This window comes from Acomys russatus, chromosome 3, assembly GCF_903995435.1.
Source record: "Acomys russatus chromosome 3, mAcoRus1.1, whole genome shotgun sequence".
Classification (NCBI taxonomy): domain Eukaryota; kingdom Metazoa; phylum Chordata; class Mammalia; order Rodentia; family Muridae; genus Acomys; species Acomys russatus.
Window position 1 is genome coordinate 10429465 of NC_067139.1, and position 21197 is coordinate 10450661.

The window sequence follows — 21197 nt, forward strand, 5'->3', positions numbered from 1 at the left end:
AATTCCGAGTGTGATGGATGATCTGAGCTTCATGAAGGCTCTGGGGTTGGTGGCGGCATATGCTGGCTGCATGAGGTTAAAGCAAGACATCGATTTCCAGGACTTTATTCTTTTGCAGTATTCATTCAGTTTAAATAGGCAGTCAGATTAAGTTATAAAAATGAGTTTCAGACCTCTGAAAGAGCTGTAGTTCCAGAACACTCTCTCTCTCTCTCTCTCTCTCTCTCTCTCTCTCTCTCTCTCTCTCTGTGTGTGTGTGTGTGTGTGTGTGTGTGTGTAACCACAGAGGCCATCATGGCTGACTAGGATTAGTTAGTTAGTTTTTTTTTTTAACCACTGAAATGAAGAATTACAGGATATGTCTGATTGTCATTAGTGACTGTCTAAAGGAGAGTCAAATTAGTATAGTCAGAATGGTAGATAAAGTCATCAGAGGCTAAGACTTAGTTTTCAGGATCATTTGTAGCATCCATCAATCTTCATATATATATTTATTTTTTTCTCTAGATATGCATGTGTGTGTGTGTGTGTGTGTGTGTGTGTGTGTGTGTGTGTACCCAACGAGACAACGTTTTTCTGGTCAGGGGCAAACTTGTCCATTTATTACTTGCATCTACTTTCTATTCTGGATCAATACATCTAATAAGCTGTTGAGTGTGTTGTGATACAGATTCTTGCTGACACCTTAATTATGTTTGTATATCACATTGAAATAGTAAACTTAGTTCCATATTTTTTTAATTAAAAGAAACACCTGGAATCCCACAGCAGCAATGAATTTCCTAAAGTTTGCTAGGCACAGGCCCAGTGGCCACTTAGGACCAATCTGGGTGTGAGGGGAATCCCCAAATCTGAAGGTGAGACTTGAAATCAGAATAGATGCTTACAGCTTGCAAGAAAGAGCTTTTCTTCTGGTTGCTTTTTGCACCATGTTCTTTGACATGGCTTCATGGGCCGTGTTCTGACACAGGACAGAAGCTCTCCTCCATCCACAGTCTTTCCACTTCCATGACTGCTCTCACAACTCATTTGTATCAGTTGCTCTTACCAGGTAAGAGTACTGGGGAGGAAGAGGCAAGCCGATCTCTGTGAGTTCAAGGCCAGCGTGGTCTATAGAACAAATTTTAGTACATCAAAAAAAAAAAAAATCAGTTTAGTTTTTAGGCAATTTTATACATGTGTATAACACCTGAATACTGAATACCCTCTCATTTTTTTTCCTTCTTTATTTAGCTCGGAAACGCAGCCTATGGGATGGTGCCACCCATATTCAGGGTGACCCCTTTGTTCTTCAGCTAAATCCATCTGTAGCTGCCCTCACAGACAGGCCCAGAGGTGTGTCTTTTGGTTGATCCCAACTCCAGTCAGATCCTCTCTGTTCACTTAAGTGCTTGCCCTGTGTCAGGGACCCTTTGTTGTCATGCCTGGCATGTTGGCATGCCTCGCCATGTGGGCTCTGCAGCCTTCATGTCCTCACCTCAGCTGCATTCTTTCACATGAACTTCGTTACCTATCACCTCCTTTCTTGTCTGGCTCTTCTAGTATTGGAGTCTCTGTTATCTGGGTACTTCGCACCCTGAAAGACATCCTTAGGTCATGTGCTGGTGTGTATACATAGCTGTCTCCCTAAAATGCTCACTCTGTGTTCTCCCGAGCTCAGAAGGAGGCACTGTGATAGTTGGTCCAGAGACGGTGATCAGACAGCGAATGACCCAAATAAAAGCGCTATTAGCTAACAAAGCTGGAAGAGAGCCAGTTCTCTGTGATTCTAAGTTTCTCGCTTCTGACTTGGGGAGCTCTTTGCGGCCCCCTTTTCTTTCTTCTTCTGGGGATGCTGGGGGAATCCAGATGATCTGCATGGCTGCAGCCCTGTGTTAAGGGAGGGGGAGGGGCAGGCAGGTCCACCGTCAGATGGACTGATGCACTGGGAAGAGCACTTCCTGCCGAGCTTGGAAAGCCCACCACCACAGTGAAGAGAACTTACTCTTATTTTTTTTTTTTTTTAATATTTATTTATTTAATTACATATACAGTGCTTTGCCTGCATGCCAGAAGAGGGCACCAGATCTCATTACAGATGGTTGTGAGCCACCATGTGGTTGCTTGGAATTGAACTCAGGACCTTTGGAAAAGCAGGCGGTGCTCTTACCCTCTACCCCATCTCTGGGCTGGAGAGAACTTACTCCTAAACCCTTTAAATGAACTGCAGTTGTACCATTTTCTCCCTCTGGCTGCTTTCTCTCTTCTTTACAAGACCCACTTCAGTGGATACAAAGACAAAATGTGGCAACTGTTGCTAGCTGAACACCCTCAACAGGTGATAGTTTATAAAATGCCTTCTTCATGTGGTCCCCGAGCTGAACAATTCATGACTTATTTTACAAGCTTATAAACTCAGAGAAGTGAGTCGAACATGCAAAACATCACACGGACTGCTTGCTTTACATAGACATTTCTTTGGGGCTAGTCAGCCATACCTGTATTCAGCCACTGTATGCACCCTGACAAGCCAAGGTCTTTCCAAGGTCATGGTGAAGGTGCTGTGCCTGATGAAGGACTGGTGAAGCAGATAAGCTGGGTAGACGTCATATTTGATGTACAAAACAAAGCCCACTGGGACCTTTGGGCAGGATTCACAAAGCGCTCGGCTTGCCTGGTGTCAGCTGTGCTCCTACATGCAGGTGTGCCAGCGCCCCCACCCCCACCCCAAGTCTCCTTTTTAACCACGGAGGTCATTGTGTGGGGTCTCATCATCTGCTTTCAGACAGTTTAGCTTAGCACATAGTTAAGAACAAAGTGTGGCACATTGAAATGGAACAGCACTGTATGAATACTCCTAGGACTGTGTTCATAATGAAGTCAGTTCGGTTTGACACGGTTTCAGTGACATTATAAGCTCCTCTTTTCTTAAGAGCTTTCCACAAAAAGTTTTCTTACAGTTTGCCAAATCCCATTTAAACCCAGCTATAAAATACATTGATGTATGCTGAATTCATTTGCCTGCTGAATTTTGGAAAGAAGAAAAACCAATATATGAATATATATATATATATATACATACATATCTGTGTATATATATTCATATGAAAATATACATCTTAACCAGTCTTTTTAAAAAGTAAAACTTTACCTTGCTCAAAAAAGTGAAACTGTATTCAAATAAGTAGATATTATTGAAAATAAAACTTGCTTTGGGGTAGAGTTTTGTGACTTGATCGTAGGACCAGTTATTCAATGCTTTGATGGTTTTAATTTTGTATTCTAGTTTACTCTATAGCACATAGATCAAGCCACTATTCTATCCTCAGATGAGCTTGTTCCTCTCTCCTTATTTTAACTGTTCTTTCTGTGAGGAAGAGCCCACATGAGCTTAGAGTGTCTAAGGAAAGAGTCCAGCATTGGCCCGGAAACTAAACCCAGTACTCTCCACCTCTGCGGTAAGAACGAGATGAGGACTGGCCCAGTCTGTGCACCAGAGCATGCTATGTTCATGCCCCACACTGCAATTCTTACTCCCACTGGGACTCCTGATAGAACCAGGTATTAAAACTGAGGTTATTTTGGCAACTCTATTCCACCTTATATGGAAACATCCCAAAAGTTAAGTGTTAGGGAAAAGTGGACTTTTGCTTCATGGAGAAGAAAAATTTTCCTAAACAATGGTTAAAAAAGGTTAATTTTTAAAAAGGTTATGTTTACTTTCTTGACTTCCTGTTCACTGAGCCAAAAACAGATGCAGCGTTTTTCTCCAGCTCCCGCCAAGGCACACAGCAGACTGACACACGTGCTTCCCTCTTAAGTCCGAGTTCAGAGCTTCCTGATCGGCTTCTCTGCTTGCTTTTGCCTCCAAGAATTCTTACCCAGCCCTGCAATTTTGATTGAGTTTAAGGAATATTCTTTCTCTACCTTTTTTCTCATTTGTGTCACCCACAAATGAGAATTTAGAATTAACACCACCCTGTTCCCCACTGCCCCCTGTGTTGATGCGTCTACACTTACATTTTTTATTTGTTTCTTTTTGTCTATAACTTAGGAGCTAGACTGGGGGAAAAAGTGTCCCTCCTAGCCCCTGCCAACTGCAGCCTATGAAGCCAACTCTGAGTAACATGCCAAGCAGCAGCAGCGCCTTCCTAGGCTGCTTCTCACCTTCATAGTAATCACCTTACATTTGACTTCAGTGCAATTATTTAAATGTACTTATCTTAGTCCATTTTAAATAAAAGTTGGTCCAAGATAGGTGATATTGCAGGAAAAAAAATCCCATGGAAGGATTTTCTAATCCACTCACTGACAACTGTTCCCTGATTTTATGCATATTCAGATAAGACGATAAATTGAATGCATTACAACCTCCACTTTATGTTAAGATGGATGATTAGCCACCAATCAGAGCTAAGTTATATTGTTAGCGAGGCATCAGCTCTGATAACATTTCATCCTGGCCATAAATTACCTTGGCTATTTCATAAACACCCGAAACACAGCGATTCGAGGGATCTCACTTTGTTTGTCTAAAGCAGGCAGAAGTGTGCTTCTCTGTGAGCTGCTGACACGCTTAAGCTAAAGATGCCTTCACTCTGACTTAATTACCTGTGTCAGCTAGGCCAGGTGGCAGGCAGCCCTCTCCTCAGGCTTGCTCAGAATCACTCATCTTCATTGGGCCTGTACCTTGAGTGAGGACCATTCCACGGCGGCACCTGCCTCAGAATGCAGCCAGCAGTTAGGGCAGTGGTATTGGCATTATAAATATGGTTTTAAAGCACATTGTCAATAATCATTCACAGTGAAACCTGGAACCTTAGAATGTTAAAGCTATGATTCAGCTTTAATATAGTGATAACCTTAAAAAACACATTGTGATGGTTTGTTCGTCTTTCTTGCCTGGATCAGGAATTGCCAGAGAGACACCTCTGGGCATGTCGGTGAAGGTGTTTCCAGAGAGCGTTATCTGAAGAGGGAAGACCCACACTGAAAGTGGGTGGCACCAGACCAGAGACTGAGCTCTATGGCTGAATGTTAAAAAAAAAAAAAAAAAAAAAAGGAAGGAAGGGAAAACCGACACCACCAGCTGAGCACCAGCATTCCCTCTTTCTGCTTCTTCCTCTGCCCAGACATAAGGGAGCAGCCTCTGCTACAGGTTGCTGCCACCCCACCTCCACAGCATGGTGGACTGCACCTTCAACCATGAACCCGAGCAAACCGAGCAAACCATTCCTCCTTTACACTGCTTCTTGCCAGGAGTTTTACAACAGCCAGCTATAAGAAAAGTGCTTCACACACATTCGGTCCATTTGCATAGTGGAGCTGCGGATTTAACCCTTGCAGTCCATGCTGTGTATAGACTTTAGATATCATAATAAACCATCACTGAATCCACAGCCCATCAGGAGAGCAACTATACAGCCTTCTGCCGGTAATCTGTAAGCTGCACACACAGGGCTAACAAATGTCCCCTCCTCCCTCTCAGCAGGAATTGCCCACCTGACGCTCTTCATCTGGGGGTGGGACCATGTGGAATGTTCCCTGTGGATATTGAGACATTGGCGTGTCAGCTGGTATTGTCTTTGTGTTGATCTTGTTCGGACAAATGGATTGTTGAGAGTTTACGGGAGCATCTTCCCTACTGTATATAGAAGACACTGTCTCACAGCCGACTTCCTGGTCTTTCTTCCTGCCCTTCCGTGATCCCTCCCCCCCCCTCGAGCCTTAGGTGTAAGGGTTGTACTACAGACCTATCATGGGGTTGGGTACTCCACAGTCATGTATTCTCTGCATTTTGGCCAGTTGTGAGTCTCTGTAATAGTCTCCATCTGATGCAAAAGGCAGCTTCCTCAATGAGGCACGAGGACTACACTTACAAGGATAAGTATCCAAAACACAGTTAGAAACTATGTTTGTTTCATCAAATGGCTGTAGTAGGTTTTCCTTTATGGTCCAGGACCTCTCTACCCACAGGTAGCTGGCTGGGTTTATAGCACCAGGCAGGATTTCCCTCCTGTTTAGCAGGCCTCCAGTTTGATAGCTCTTGGTTACACCCAAGATAAAAACGTACTTCTATTACACCATTTTTGCTATGTTGGCAGTCAAGTCATTGTAATCATTCATAGATTCTACAGCTTGGTAGGACTATGGCTTGCTTCTCTCCTCAGCAGCCTGCATAGCACCTTCCCCTACTACCTGTGCTCAGGGAAGTGAGCATGGTACCCAGATGCCCTGAAGTTACAGATGGTTCCAGGGCAGTACCAGATCAGTCCTGTAAGTCTTCTGTCCCAACTATGTGGTGTCATCAGCAATAGGGCCTTACCTTCAAGTTCCAGGAGGCAACCAAGGGCAACATATATAGTCTATATTGTCTTGGAAATCTCCTGGAACCCTTGGACCAACAACTTGAAGGGAAGGTGCCCATGCCTGGAACCAGGGCGTTGTTGTTGTTGTTGTTAGACAGTATACAGCTCTTGTGTGCGAGCGTCATCACCCCAAGTGGTACAACTTCATTTAAACCACACACACATGCACATCTTATATATGTATTGTTAACTAAGCATAAAATATTGTATATTGCTTTGGCTTTTTCCGTCCTCCTGGTCATCTTTATTATCCCATTGTGTATATGAGCACATTTTTGTTATCCAGTTATCAGTTGATGGGCATTCAGGTTATTTCCGTGTCCTAGCACTTGTGACTAGAACAGTAATGAGCACGATTGAACAAGCATCTGTGGAGGAGGATGTGGATTCATTTGAGCATATGTATATGTGTGTGTGTGAATGTATACATATATGTGTGTGTGTACATATATAAAATTTATTTTATAATTTATTATATATAATATATAATAGTAATAAAATTTTAATATTTAATTTATATAAAATTAGATAATATAAACATTATATATATCTTTTGTGAATTCTTCACACTGATTTTCAGAGTGGCTGCACCAGTGTGCGGTTCACTAACAGTGAGGGAGGGTTCCACTTTCCCCACATCCTCTTCGGGGTCTAATTTCACTCTTCTACATATGGACATACAGATTTCCAGCACATTTATTGAAGATGTTGTCCTTTCTCCAGTGTGTATTTTTGCCTTCTCCTGTTTTCTCTATGATCTACATGTCTTGCTTGTTGTTTGCTTTTGTTTTTTGCTAGCCCTAGGCTGATTTTGTTACAGTGGCTCTAGAGTTAGTTGGAGATGGGGGCGAAGAGGGACGAAGGGCTGCCGTAGGTGGACTGCTGCTAGTTCGTGTTTCTGTGTGATATATTTCATTTAGTTTCTCCTCATCAACTTCATTCAGGCCTGTTTTGTTCTTGTTTTCCTAAATACTTGAGTTGTAACATTAAGTCACTTTCTGTGTGCTTTGAGTTTTATGTAGGTGTTTACAGCAATGAATTTCCACCTTGGGCCTGCTTTTAGTGTTTTCCAGGAATGTTGTTGTGTTTTTGTTTTCTCTTAGTTCCACGAATTTAAAAAGTTTTTTTTTAAAAGCAATTTTTCCCTTTGGCTCATTCATCGTTTACCAGTGCATTATCTAATTTACCTGAGACTGTATAATTAGTAGCAATTTGTTTGCTGTTGATTTTAAATTTTACTGCATCATGGTCAGCAAGGACACCAAGAATTATCTCAATTTTAATGAATTTATTAAGATTTGTTTCATGTCCCAAATGTGGTCTGTGGTGGAGAATCATTCATGGACTGATGAGTACAATGTGCTGGCTTGAGGAGGGTGTATATAGGCTAGGGTCAGGAAGACTCACCAGGCAAGGCTGGAGCACAGGTTGTGTGGCCCTGCCTGGGCCTGAAGGTTGGCTATAACGTGTGGAGGCTAAAGTCCAGCAGACCAGCAGGCCGGGCTGGCCCACAGGATCCGACTGGTCCCAAGTTCACACCATTATCTTAGACCCTCATCTGAATTGAGGTTGATATTTACAACATTTACAGGGCATGGCTCTTGGGGCTTCTCCCATTGGGGATGCTGGGGATTGACGTCAAAGCCTTCTTGCACTCGCAAAGCTAGTTCCTTATCATGCGCCTCTATGAAGATTGCTTAATAATAAAATCTTATTTTGTTTGTGTGTATGTGTGTTTTGCCTACATGCATGTCTGTGTACCAAGTGTGTGCCTTGTGCTGTGGAGGGCAGAAGAGGGTATCAGATGCTCTTGAGCTGAAGTTACAGATGGTTGTGAGCTGCCAGGTGGGTGCTAGAAATGGAACCCTCGTCCTCCATGATAATTCTCAATGCATCTTAAACTAACACTGACTTTCCAAGACTTACCAAAACTTGATTTATGGCTTTTTGGCTTTTCAAGAGTGCAGAAGCTATATGCATTTAATAGAAATTAAGCTTTGGGCTTTCAACTCTTCTGGGCTTACAGCATGCAGTGAATCCATCCCTCAGTCACCCTGAGATCACAAAGGAAACCTCAGGCAGTCTGCAGTGGCATGCATGCCTCTACTGTGATGCTATGATGCCTGGCAGGTCAAGCACATCAAATGCACCTAGATACAGTATACTCAACATATGATGAAATTATCAGGACTTAATCTGTGGACCCTGCTGTAAGGTCAAAGTGCGACATTTCTGGATAGCTCCTAGCCCTGTACAAAAACAATGGGCAGGCTCCCTGCATTAAAACCCCTTAAGCTGTTCAACGTAATCTTCACGGTCAAATTCTTGGTGATGCCCGACAAGGTTTTCTAAAACATTGTCTTTTCCTCTTGCCAGCCATATACCCTTCCTACACGGAGGGTGGGGGTGGGGCTGCACAAAACTAATGCACCAACCAAGGACAGTGCATGCAGAGAGCCTAGACCCCTTGTTCAGATGTAGCTGCAGACAGCTAATTCTCCATGGGGGTTGGGGGAGGGGGGCTGCCGCTGAACCTCTATGCACTCTCTTAACAGCCAAGTAGCACTTGACACACACATATTGTCACCATCCTGCACTATGGCTTTTCCCATGTAACTCCCCTGGAGGCTATAAGCACCGTGAGGTCAGGCCTTGTCCACTGATCAGGAGCTGGCTCAGCATGTCGTTATAACCAGCAAGCAAATGCATGAACAACCGAAGAATGCCGTGGCTTCTGGCTACAAGGGAGGAAGTGCTCCGTTGTCATGATGAACTTTGAAAGTGCGATGTTTTTCTGTATTGGTATTTTACTGACTGGAATTTCCAAGGTTGTTTGGTGGGAGTTGAACCAGCCAGAATTCTGAGCAGGAGTTGTGAAATTTAGGTTGCTTACTAGGAATTTTAATTACTAGGGTTGAAGAAGAGGAACAATTTAGTAATTCTGATAAATTAGAACTGATTTTTTCAGGGTAATTTTTAAAGGCTAGAAATAAAAAGTAAGGCTTTGCCAATCTGCTAGTGTAGGCAACCCTGCTCAGAAGCATTTTCTTATCCAGAGTTACACATATCTGACATAGATTTCAAAATTTGTATAAAAATTATACAGCTTATAAAGAAAAATCACAAATTGTATATGTTAGGAATATATGCTTTAATTTTATACTCTGAAAACTTCTGACTTTGAGGAAAATGTAAAAACACCTATATCTAAAAGGAACAAAACATAAATGTAGACATCAGAGCAAAATTGCCCATGTTTTAGAGAAATCATGATAATAATCTTTTGCCTTTTATCTACACTCATGATATTTTGTTGCATTTATTTAAACTTAAGGTAAAATATGTGTGGTTAAAATCAATTCTATGCAAATAGTTGATAGTCAAATTTATACATAATTTCATAGCAGATGACAGTCGTACCCTGCAGTGGGAGTCAGAGCAGAAAGAAACCAGACAGTTCAATCTAGGGATATAAAAGCACAGCCTGTGTGAGTGTGCAAGGTTATTTTCATATAACTGTATAAATTGCTGAAGGAAAATTGGGGCTTGTGCTGTCCGTGTCTTTGCGGAGAGTTTGGGCTTGAGTTATGCGATGCTATGGCACATACTGAGAGGATTCATGACAGAAAACATTCAGTTACTGACCAACTTAGGTGTTCTCAGAACATTTGCTGTCCTTGGTGACCTCTGTAGCTCTTCTTGTGGTGAAACGTGAGTTTAGAGGAATGTGTGTGCACATATTGGTGTGTGCATGTGTGCGTGTGTGTATGTGTGTGTTGGTGCATGTTTGTGCATGTGGGGTGTGTGTTTGTGTACCATACATAAGAGATATGAGGCATACTGTGGCCACTGTAATAGTTTGAGGAGAGCTGGCTGATCTCCTCCATAAAGAAGCATCACTGCAGTGTGGCTTCTCTTCCCTCTGTCTCTCTGCTTGCTAGCCCTCACAGGGACTGCTTCCTCCTGGGCCAGCTCCCTGGGTGTGCTTTAACTTTCAGTAGTACATTGTAATGTCAGGAATACATGTCTTTGAAGAGTCATTTGGAAATTCAATATATTTCTCATGTTCAGGTACTTACACTAACATTAAGATGATAGGAATTGCTCTTCCGTTAGCTTGTAAGTCTTTGTTTAAATTCTGCCTCTGACGACTGACGTGAAGTTTGGACTGTTTCTTCATGCATGGGTCCCTTCTTAGAGGATCATTGAATATATGCAAAGCCAGAGGCTCTCTTTCCCTACATTGTCTCAGTAATATGCTGGGATGCGCCAGTGAGATGGCTCAATGGGTAAGAGTGCTTGTTGCAAAAGCATGAAGGTCTGAGTTCAAATCCCTAGTGCCCACACAAAAAGCTGGGTATTGCTATGCACGCCTTTAACCTCAGCATGGTGGGAAGATATCTGAAAGATCCTGTTTCAAGGGAGAAAGTGATAGAATAGGTCTATTTCTGAGCTCTGTACATTCATAGTGTGCTCACATGCACATACGTGTGCACATTCACGACACACACACACACACACACACACACAGAGGGGTCTAGAGAGGGGGACAGAGAGAATATAAATAAGTAAGTAAGTAGGCAAAAACTAGTTTTTTTGAAAGATTGCTGACATGGAGGGACTGACTGTTACCAGCTACATGACTGAATCACAACTTATCAACTATTCAATCACCTCTTTAATCTGAGGATGGTGATGAGTTGAGATCCAAGGGCCTTGGAGTCAGAGAAGCTTTCATCTCAGCTGTGGTCACTGGATGCCTGAGAATCACCAGCATTGCTTTTTTGTTTCATCAGGAGAAACAGATTCATAGTTACTATGAACTGCACAGCCATGAGTTGTCTTCCCTGCCTCAGCGGCTCTGCTTTTGTACTTTAGGAAATAAAACTCATAAGAGATAAGTGAAAAATAATTGAAGAGCATTTTTATTTCTCCTGGAGTGTTTGTTATTGCTTTACAGTGTAATGTGCACTAAATGTCCATTCATGATACAAAGAGAAAAGCTGAGAGTTGGACTCGGGTGTAGTGTGCACCCAAGCATTGAATTCGATCCTCAGAGTAGTAATTGAATGAAAGCAGTATTGTATATTGAGCTCATCCTGGTTTCTTAGTTTCTCAGAAAACACCTTTTATTACAAAGGTTTCAGACAGAGGGAGCATTAAAATATTGAGTCTCTTTTCTTCTTGCAGTTGTGTGTGGGGTGGTGGTGATGACACTTACATGCTGTCGGGGAGGGAGGAAAACAAAAGGCTAGTGCTCACGGAAGGGTTCTCTGTCCTCCTTGCCAGGATATGAAGAACACTGACTCCTGCACTTGTCTTTGCAAGGCAGGCTTCTGCCAGATCAGAAGGGGCTTGTTTTCTCTAGACCATTATTTTTGGACCTGTGATGTATTAGCTACCTCTGGCTGCTATAACAAATGATCCAATACTTGGCCCAAAATAACACTAAGGGCAATATAATTCTAAAAGGCAGACTTCCAACACAGACCTCACTGGGCTCAGAATCAAGGGAGAAACTGTCCTGGCTGGTCTGATCCCCAGAGGCTGTGTGGCTTTGCTGAGGGTGCCCTTCTGTTTTTAAAGCCAGTGAGGGCACCTGCACTCTCTTTCTCTTTCTGACACATTCTCTGGCTCCCCTTTTACCTTCAGGCACCATTGTAACTGCTTTGGGTCCACATTAAACTTAACTGGTGAATCCTTACTTTTATGTTCCACAGCTTAAGGTGGCCAGTTTCCCAGTATTCTGATACAGGCATGTGTGTGTGTGTGTGTGTGTGTGTGTGTGTGTGTGTGTGTGTGTGTGTGTGTGTGTGTGTGTGTGTGCTACTAGTATTTAGTCTTCCGCACATAATTATCCATCCCAATCTAGGTTGTACTTCTTGTGCCTCGAGTCCTTTAGTTCTTCAATCACATCTCTATTCAAATCCTATATTGCCAAGTGTGGCCAGGTTAGGACAAAGGCCCTGTTAGAACTGAGAGTGAAATGACTTTTTAAAAGAGGATGGCTCCTTACATATGCAAATATGCCTCAGTGTCCAATCACTCTTCAGTTGTCTTTTTTTGATGTCTTTATGCTGGGTCCTGGTCTTGGATAGAATTCAGTAGTGAACAAGGTGGATACCTTCCTGCTCTCTGCTTTGGGGGAAAGTGACAGACAGGAAGTCACCAAACAAATGGGTACTAGACAAAGAATGAAGAGAGGACACTCCGAGGGAGTGGCAGGCTGCTGGCTTTGGAGTGAAGAATCCTTTTCTGAGAACCGAGTTGCAAGGGACAGAGGACCTGTGAAGCACAAAGCCCCGTGTGACACGAGTGGGAACAGAATGAAGGTCGGTGTATGTGGATGTGTAGGAAGCGGAACGCACGAAATGTCCGTATCTGAGTCACAGCTGCTCAACCTCAGCTCTACACACCAGGTGGAGAACTTGTGTTCTAAGTGTAGTGGAAAGATGTTGGAGGGTTTCTAGGCTGTAGGATGGACAAAAGTGTGTGTGTGTGTGTGTGTGTGTGTGTGTGTGTGTGTGTGTGTGTGTGTGTAGGCCAGAGACTGATCCAGTCAGGGATCCTCTGACATCTGCCACACCTGGCTGCTGCTGATGCCTCCCCCTCCTCTTCACCTTCCTTGTGCTTGTGTACACTGAACTATGTCTGCAGCCCAAAGTAAATAATTTTAATTTTTTTCTTTTAACTAAAACTTTGTTTTGGAGAACTTGTGAAAAAAAAAAAAAGTCATGCAGCAAGATTAGCAAAACTCAAAGTCTATACATGTCAGTGAACTTCTGTATAGATAGGATAGTCATTTTAAAACTGTGAGACTTTGATTTTGATTATACATTTTCATTATCAATCACATTTTTATGTACTTATCCTCTCTCAAACACACACACACACACACACACACACACACACACACACACACACACACACACACACACAAACACACCAAAGGGACAAATACATGACAGAGTTAAAACTTTCTGGCCAACAGCTTCAAAGGGCGCTTTTCATGCCTGGTTACTAGGGTTTTCATTAGATAGTCTGTGTCCTGGGGGAGGGGGGAGTGGGGAGGTGGCGAGTCGGACACTGTCAGCCTGGAAGTGTTGGAGGCGGGGCTTGTGCATTGTGCTTTCAGATGCTGATTTCAGTGCCCAGAGAGCTGGTTACTACCCTGCCAAAGGCACTATTATGTGTGTTGTACCATCTCCTGAATCCATGTGATGTAAGGAATGTTCCCCAATTATCCCTGATTGGCTAATAAAGTTGCTGAGGAAAGGAGGAGAACTGAGAGGGAGGAGGATGGAGATTGAGAGGAGACAGGAGGTCACCATGGGATAACCAGGAGCACAAGGCTAAGAGCAGCTACCTCCGAGGACTGGTCTGATGGAGCAGAAGCAGCCCAAATGGAACATGTACAAGTGTTTGGGATTTTGGATGGGAAGCAGACAAGATAGCTTACAGGGTTGATATCTGTGCAGCTCCAGAGCTTTAAGGCTTATTACAACCTAACAAGTTTCTGTGTTTTTTATTTGGAAAATAGCTGGTTTAGGAATAACTGCTGCCACAATAACTTCCTGTATTAGTTAATATATAGAGAATAATTAATTCACTTTACAAAGAAGTGAAGAGTTTAACTATGAGGAGAATAACAGGGTACAGTGACGTGAAGGAGAAACAGGGGAGGGGAGCTTTAGATAGGAACAGGTAGAGACTTAAATACAGGCGAAAGGCAGGGAGGCTTAATAGCAGTAAATATATCTGAAAAAGTCATAAGGGATCGTATCATTGTTTACCTACCTAAAATTGCACAGAGCACTGATAAATCTGTGTACACACACACACACACACACACACACACACACACACACACACCTATAGTTTGATGCATTTACTTTTGAAGACTACATTGATCTTGGTGACAGGCATATGCACATTAAAACTCTGTTATAGATAACATTTGTAGGCAGGAGGCTGATGTTGACATAGTACTTGATGCTGTTAGTTTAGCTTGTCAGACGTTTTCTCAAAACCTGCATGGAGGCAGCCATTGTTCCAAGCACTGAACTAGCAAAGACAAAAGCTGTGGGTGGCCTATGCCTGAAGCGTTTGTGGAACTTCAGGGACCAAGACAGAGTTAGTAATAGAAATTGATAAACGAAACAATGATTTATGAATAAATAAATAGTGTGAGATAACAAGTGCCTGGGAGGAAATGACTGGTTTTGTTGGTGGTCAGGAATGAGACTGCAGGTAATCTTTATAGATTCAGATACTGAATGTGATCTGAACTGAGGCTTAGACTCCGTCAGGACTTCTGCAAGGACAAGAGAGATCATGAGGTGGGCATGATGCTGTAGGCATGGACTATGAACAACCCAGGGCACACAGCACTCATGTTCATTGTTAGGACAGGAGATGAAGATGTGATAGCTGTGGCTGAGGCTCTGTCCACGAGTAGGAAATAGGACAGATACATAATATGTGGGCCAGGATACAGGATGCCCCTGTGGTCACTATTGCCTTGGTGATTAGAGATGGGGTGGGGAAGGAGATAGGAAGGTGGTATCTCCTTAAGGATGAGGTAGGAGGGGCATCCAATGAGATGCTAAGGACAGAGATGAGATGGTTGTGTCCTATGCACAGAGGCCAGTGTGGAAAGGAAGAACTAAACACCCACAATGTGGCTGTAGCAATGGCACACGAGGAGGGCACATCAAGCAGGGAGTGAGAGAGAGAGAGGAAGCCTGGAGCTTGTTTTTCTCCTTACCTTCAATAAGTGTTCACCGTGAGCTTACTATGTGCAATACTCCAGGCTTACTCTTGGAAAGCAAGGATTCAGAAGACAGATCTCTTCTGCTGCTGCTGTGCACACAGAGAGGGAGGTGGCACTTGCCTCTGGGATCTTCTTCACCAGAGTCAGAGCCTCCAGGACACGCTTCCTGCGTCCACAGTGGCAGTTCTACTAATCACAATGCAGCTGCACATGAGCCAACCTCTTACAATGTGTCCTATCTGTTCAAAGATCTATCTTTATTATTTAGCAGTGCCTATTTATTATGGCACAGTAGCACTATATTTTAATGTTTTCAAGTAACACGTAATGGCTTGGTAAGAACCCATGATATAATTTTAAAGTAGATAGTGACTTATAAATCTCAAGTTTTATTTGTGTGAGAACATGTGAGAGAGGCGGGGCGGGGGAAGAGGGAGAGGGAGAGAGGGAGGAGAGGGAGAGAGAGAGAGAGAGAGAGAGAGGGAGAGGAGAGAGAGAGAGAAGGAAGAAGAGGAGTAGGAAGTTGGAAAATGTTGGTGGCAGTTGTCTCTGGGCCATGAGATATTGGAAAAGTGTTTATTTCTTTCATCTTCTAACTTTCCTAAACTGCATACATGATATATAAACACGAATAACAACACTGCTTTAGAAAGATACTCTTTCTTGAGTCAGAGACAGTGGTTGCATGCCTGTAACCTCAGCACTTGGGGAGGCAGAGATAGGCAGATCTCTCTGAGTTCAAGGCCAACCTGGTCTACAAAATGAGTCCAGGACAGCCAGGGCTACACAAAGAAACCCTGTCTCAGAAAAAAAAAAAAAAAAAAAAAAGATGTGCTTTCTCTAAGAATGTAGGGCATTACGACATCACCACCTCTGTAGTGACATCCATGGCACCCCAGTGGGCTCTCTCCTTTCCTTCTAGTTTGGTTTCTGTTGACAGTGGTGACTCTTTCACTCCACTCCAGCCCCCTTCCCTGATGTGAGCTGGAACAGTTTCTGCACCTCCACTCACTGAGGAATGAGCCCCACCCCCATCCAGGCCATCACCTCCATGGCTGTAGCCGTTATGTGTCTGTTCTTAAGATTGACACTTGCCATCTGAGGACCATTTCCATTTGACGTTATTGTTGAGACAGTATCTCATGAGTCCCAGGCTGGCCTCAAATTCACTATGTAGCCAAAGATGACCTTGAACTTTTGACCTTTCTGCTTCTACCTTCAGAGTGCTGGGAGTACAGGTGTGCATCACTGTGAGCAGTTTTGCATTGTTGCGGATGGGGCCCCTGTCTTTATACACAACAGGCAAGCACCCCACCAGCTGAGCCACACCCCAGTCTCACTTGTTATTAATGTATGTGCCTTTCCTGTCTGGTGGAACGCCTTTTCCAAAACACACCCGTGGACAATCCATAGCTCGGCTTGATGACTCAGACACTGACACTTACTATGAGTTCTGAAAACATATTCTGTTGTTATCGGTAAATTATAGAGCATTCCCCGTTAAAACATATTCTGTTTTTATCGAGAAATTATAGAGCATTTCTCGTGTTGTTTCTTTGTACATAAGCTCGGCATTTGGAATAAGTCATAGCTAGTCTACTGCATCCGTCATCTCAGTGTCCTGTCATCTAAGGCAGGAATGGCAACCATGCCTGAGTTTCCATCCCACCCCACTTCCTTCCTCTTCCTTCCCTGGCTATCACCTTCACTTTCCCTGCTGTCTGCCAGAGGTTTACCTATAGACTCCCGACTCTGAGAAACTTTATGGTGGTGAGTTTCTCTCTGCTCTGTTGGGCTGTAAGCAACCATAGGGAGCACATAACATTTGAGTGAGTGCTCCATCGCTGACCTACTACCTCCCTAGCCTAGGTACCACATCTCCCTCATATCTTTGATGAACGTGTTGGTGCCGTATGTACAATTATTCCTCAACAAATGTAAACACACATTTTGCATGTAGCTAAGGTTGACTTTGGAACTTCAGCAAGGTGTGGTGTCATGTAGCATGCATTAAGTAACTTTCCTAGCAAACATGCCCTCATTACAGAGAGAGGTGACATGACAACAAAAGACTGAAACAGTTTCTAGACTGTAGGGTTAAAGAACTACTGGAGAAGAGTACCAGTAGAGGAGGCAAAGTTCCTGTCCCTGGAGAGCCTTAAAAAGTTAGACAAAAAAGACATCTGTGAGGGCAGCTGAAGCGCTAAATCTGTCTGGAAGCAAGCAGACAGACAGAATGACAGACAGCTCTGGGATTTGACTACTTGGCCTGGAGATGGGAAGGCGAAGGGGACACATTTAAAGTTCTTCAAATAGGGACAACAGAGAAGGCTGCTTTGGGAAGGGAGGCCAGGTTGAAAAAGCTTAACCCAAATCCCTAAGGCCTTAAGTCTCTTCTGTTGTAAGAGCTTAAAGCCACAGGTTCTGAAAATCCCATAGAAATCTGCAAAACTAAAGCATGCTGTTTTTCCGGAGGGAGGCAGAAAGTCCACTGTGTAATGCTTTTGAAATAAAAGCATGTTTCCCTACTCTGAATAGAGAGAATTGTTTGTTCGTATTATATTGAATGCTTAGCATTCTCCGAGGAAATGGAACTTTAAAGTGTAAGGCAGGGAACATTGTCACTGATTGCTGGCTTGGAGGGGACTGGGGTCCAGCCAGGAGCCCATCTCCTGCCACTGGTGCTACCCTGTCAGCAGCAGTGTGTGAGCAGGCCTTCCAGCGGAGCTTGGCTTTTCCAAGGCAACCTTATTGGGGCCACTGGACACTTTTAAAACAGAAGAACTGAGGCTCAGGACCTTTAAATCATAGCTGTGAAAGAGGAACAGAAAAAAAAAAAAAATCCCCCTTCAGGCATTTCACTGTAATGTTAGCTTTTAGCCACACGGTGTCACGATCGGATTTTGATTTTTTTCCCACATGTGCTTGTCTCCTCAGATGAAGGCATTTTCAAAGCTGGAGCAGAGAGATCTGAAACGAGAGGGGCAGCAGAAGTCCAAGAAGATGAAGACACACAGGTTGAGGTTCCAGTGGACCAGGTAATCCTCAGGCTGCCTCTAAACATTCATGGAACCCAGCAATCATAGCTGTGGTTTCCCTGCCCCCTCCGCCCCCAACACACAGGTGCCAATGACTTCTGGAGTATAACATAGTACCCCCAGTTCTTCCCTGTACTCCTCCAGAAAACACCCACCTGTCTCTCTTTTATGTGGAAATGCTGTCTTCTTACTAAGCAGGGAAAGACAGGAAGGAGCTACACGTGAGTAACACGCTCACAGAGAAAGTCTGATTTTGAAAAGGAGCCTTGACTGGGAATTTTAATCTAGGAAAAAGTGATTTCCTATTGAGAAAAGAGTAAAGTGTTTTTAAAATGCCACGATAGTCTCTCCTTCAGAGTCTTCAATATTTTTGTGGTTAGATGTTTGTTTTGTAAAGGAAATGCTCACACGAATACAGCTTGGATGTTTTCTTGTGTGTAGTAGTTTTCTCTCCCAGGCCAGGGGAACAGTGTGTTTATTTGTGTTTCAGGAAGGTGTGCTACCAGAAGAAATTAAGTCATGTTAATTCTGGCTACATTCAAGAAGTATGTCAGTTATGTGTGTGTGTGTGTGTGTGTGTGTGTGTGTGTGAGAGAGAGAGAGAGAAAATATGTGAGTTTCCAGGTATGTGTGCATGTGTGTGTGTGTGTGAGAAAATATGTGAGTTTCCAGGTGTGTGTGCATGTGTGTGTGTGTGTGAATGTATGTAAGACAGAAGCAGACATCCAGTGTCTTCCTTGGTTGTTCTATATCTTATTTTTGACATGGAGTTTTTCATTAAACCTGGAGATTTCTCACTGATTTACCTAGACGAGCTGGCCAGCAAGTCCCTGGGATCCACTCGTCTGCCTCCTCAGCACTGGTTTAAAGGTGCGTGCCATGCCCAGCTTTTCATATGGGTTCTGGGCATCTGAAATCAGTTCCTCATGCTTGCATAGCAGGCTCTTTAGCCAGTGAGCCATCTCCCTAGGCCCTACCACACTATATCTATTTTTTGTTTACAGCAATACTTTAGTAAATATGAATAGCATTATATGAATTTCAGGGTATTTTTCTTTCCTTCACTTTATTTTTTGCGCTGAAAGCTTTTAGAGATACTAATGATACAATGAACTTTTGAAACCCACGACTCTATGTACCAAAATGAGTGTCCACACAAGAATATATTTGCATTCTAAAGAGATATAAATCAGGTGGAAGCCTATTTAACTAAACTATCACACCTGGTACCATCCAGTAAATGGATTAGATTTTTCTGGTACTTCCAGGCTTGGTTTCATATTGAAAAAGTTTGGAGAACTTTAAATCAAAATACTGATACCTGTGCCCCAAATAAACAAACAATCAAGTAAATAAATAAGTAAATAAATGAATTTATTCCCTATTACACTTTTTTATATAATCATTACACTTGTAACTGGAAGGTTGGGATTCAGTGTCAGACTCTGGAGGAAGGAAGAGACCACTAGGAATTGCCACATGTCCTGTGACTATTATATGCTATTTCCTTTTCTGGAAGCAAATTTCACAACAGGGCAAACCCACGAGTGATCTTTCCACATGTGTTTGTCTATCAGGGTGGCAGCGTGCCCGATGCTTGACTATTTCATCATACTTCCTGAGCAGACCATCTTCCCAATGTGCTAAAATTCACAGATTTAAAAAATCCAATTTATTTTCTAGGATTTGCTCTCACTAATAATTTTTCATAAACCCCAGTTATAGTTTTCTTTCCCTGGGAGAAAACAGAATTTTAAGTCTTCTGTGAAGCCATAATTAAATATTATATTTTCAGACAAAGAAGAGAAATCATGTATATACAAAACTTTTTAGGTGTAGAAGCTAGGACTAATTTATATTCTAAAGTCAAAACATCAAGACAATATGGTAGCATCATCAGTAAATCACTCCATAAGCACCCTGTGCAGTTGTGAGGCGCATCCGTTTGCCTAGGTGTTCTGTGATTTGGAGGGAGGGGCACGGGGAGGGCGAATGCAGCTGTGATGTCACTGGATCCACCTTGCAGCTGCAGAGCTTGGTTTCTTATTGGGTGTGTGGAGATAGCTGGATAAAGTGCAGCCAGGAAGACAGATAAACAACAAATGCTGGGCAAGAACAGCAGCAGCAGCAGAGGGCTGGGAGGAAAGAAAGCAGGTGGTTAGCGACTCCTCACTACCGTTTCCTCCTGCTCTGTTCCACAGTTAGGGCCTCTTCAGTTCCGTTGGCTCCACACTGGGCACCAGGTGCTAGGATCAGGTCTCAGAGCCACATTGGTGTCCTAAATGGCTGAGATGTGAATATTGTGTGAAGCCAGATGAGGGTGTGGAGAGATCATCACGAGTGTCATTAGCTCCATAACAATAAGAGCAGCTCTGAAGATCACATCCCTACATGGCCTGCATTAAATAGCAGCCGCCTTTTATCAAGTACATGCTGAGGGCCAGGAACAGCATGGCCCTGATCTCAGTAACCATGGTGACAACCTGGTAGACAGGCCTTACTAGCCTCACTTTCCATGTACACGCACACATACACATATATAAACATTGACAAATATGCATGACATAAACACATGTGTATACGTATGTGCACGCCCGTCTGTGTGTGTGTGTGTGTGTGTGTGTGTTTCAACACATGGACCCCAGGGATTAAGATCTTCGGCTTGGTAGTAAGCACTTTTACCTGCTGGGCTAGCTCACTGGCCCTGAGTGTCTTCTCAAGGATGTTTCTATAGGAATGGCCTTGGAGAGCAAAGGTAGTTACTTCCTTTAGCGTAGTCACCCTCACTGGAGGCAGTTTTGTCTCTAGAGGATATTTGGCTCTCTGTGGGGACATGTTTGTTGTTACAACTTAGTGAGTTTTATTGGATTCTAGTGAGTCATGGTCAAGGGTGCCTCTAATTAATTGTAATACACACAAAAACCCTCTCAACTAAAATTATGTGGCCCAGGATGCCAAGAGGGATGAGAGGCCAGGCCTCTTTATTGTCCTCCTGTGATTTAAAGCACAGGCCCGATTACTGAACATGACAAAAATTTG

General features: G+C 43.2%; 1 protein-coding gene across 1 annotated transcript in view; it reads left to right on the forward strand.

Moving 5' to 3' along the window:
• Dcdc2 (doublecortin domain containing 2) overlaps positions 1-21197 on the forward strand; it is a 159965-nt gene that overhangs the window by 122989 nt on the left and 15779 nt on the right. The window contains exon 8 of the mRNA XM_051169394.1: positions 18058-18158. Coding sequence (XP_051025351.1) covers positions 18058-18158 — 101 coding nt within the window. The remainder of the gene's footprint in view (positions 1-18057; positions 18159-21197) is intronic.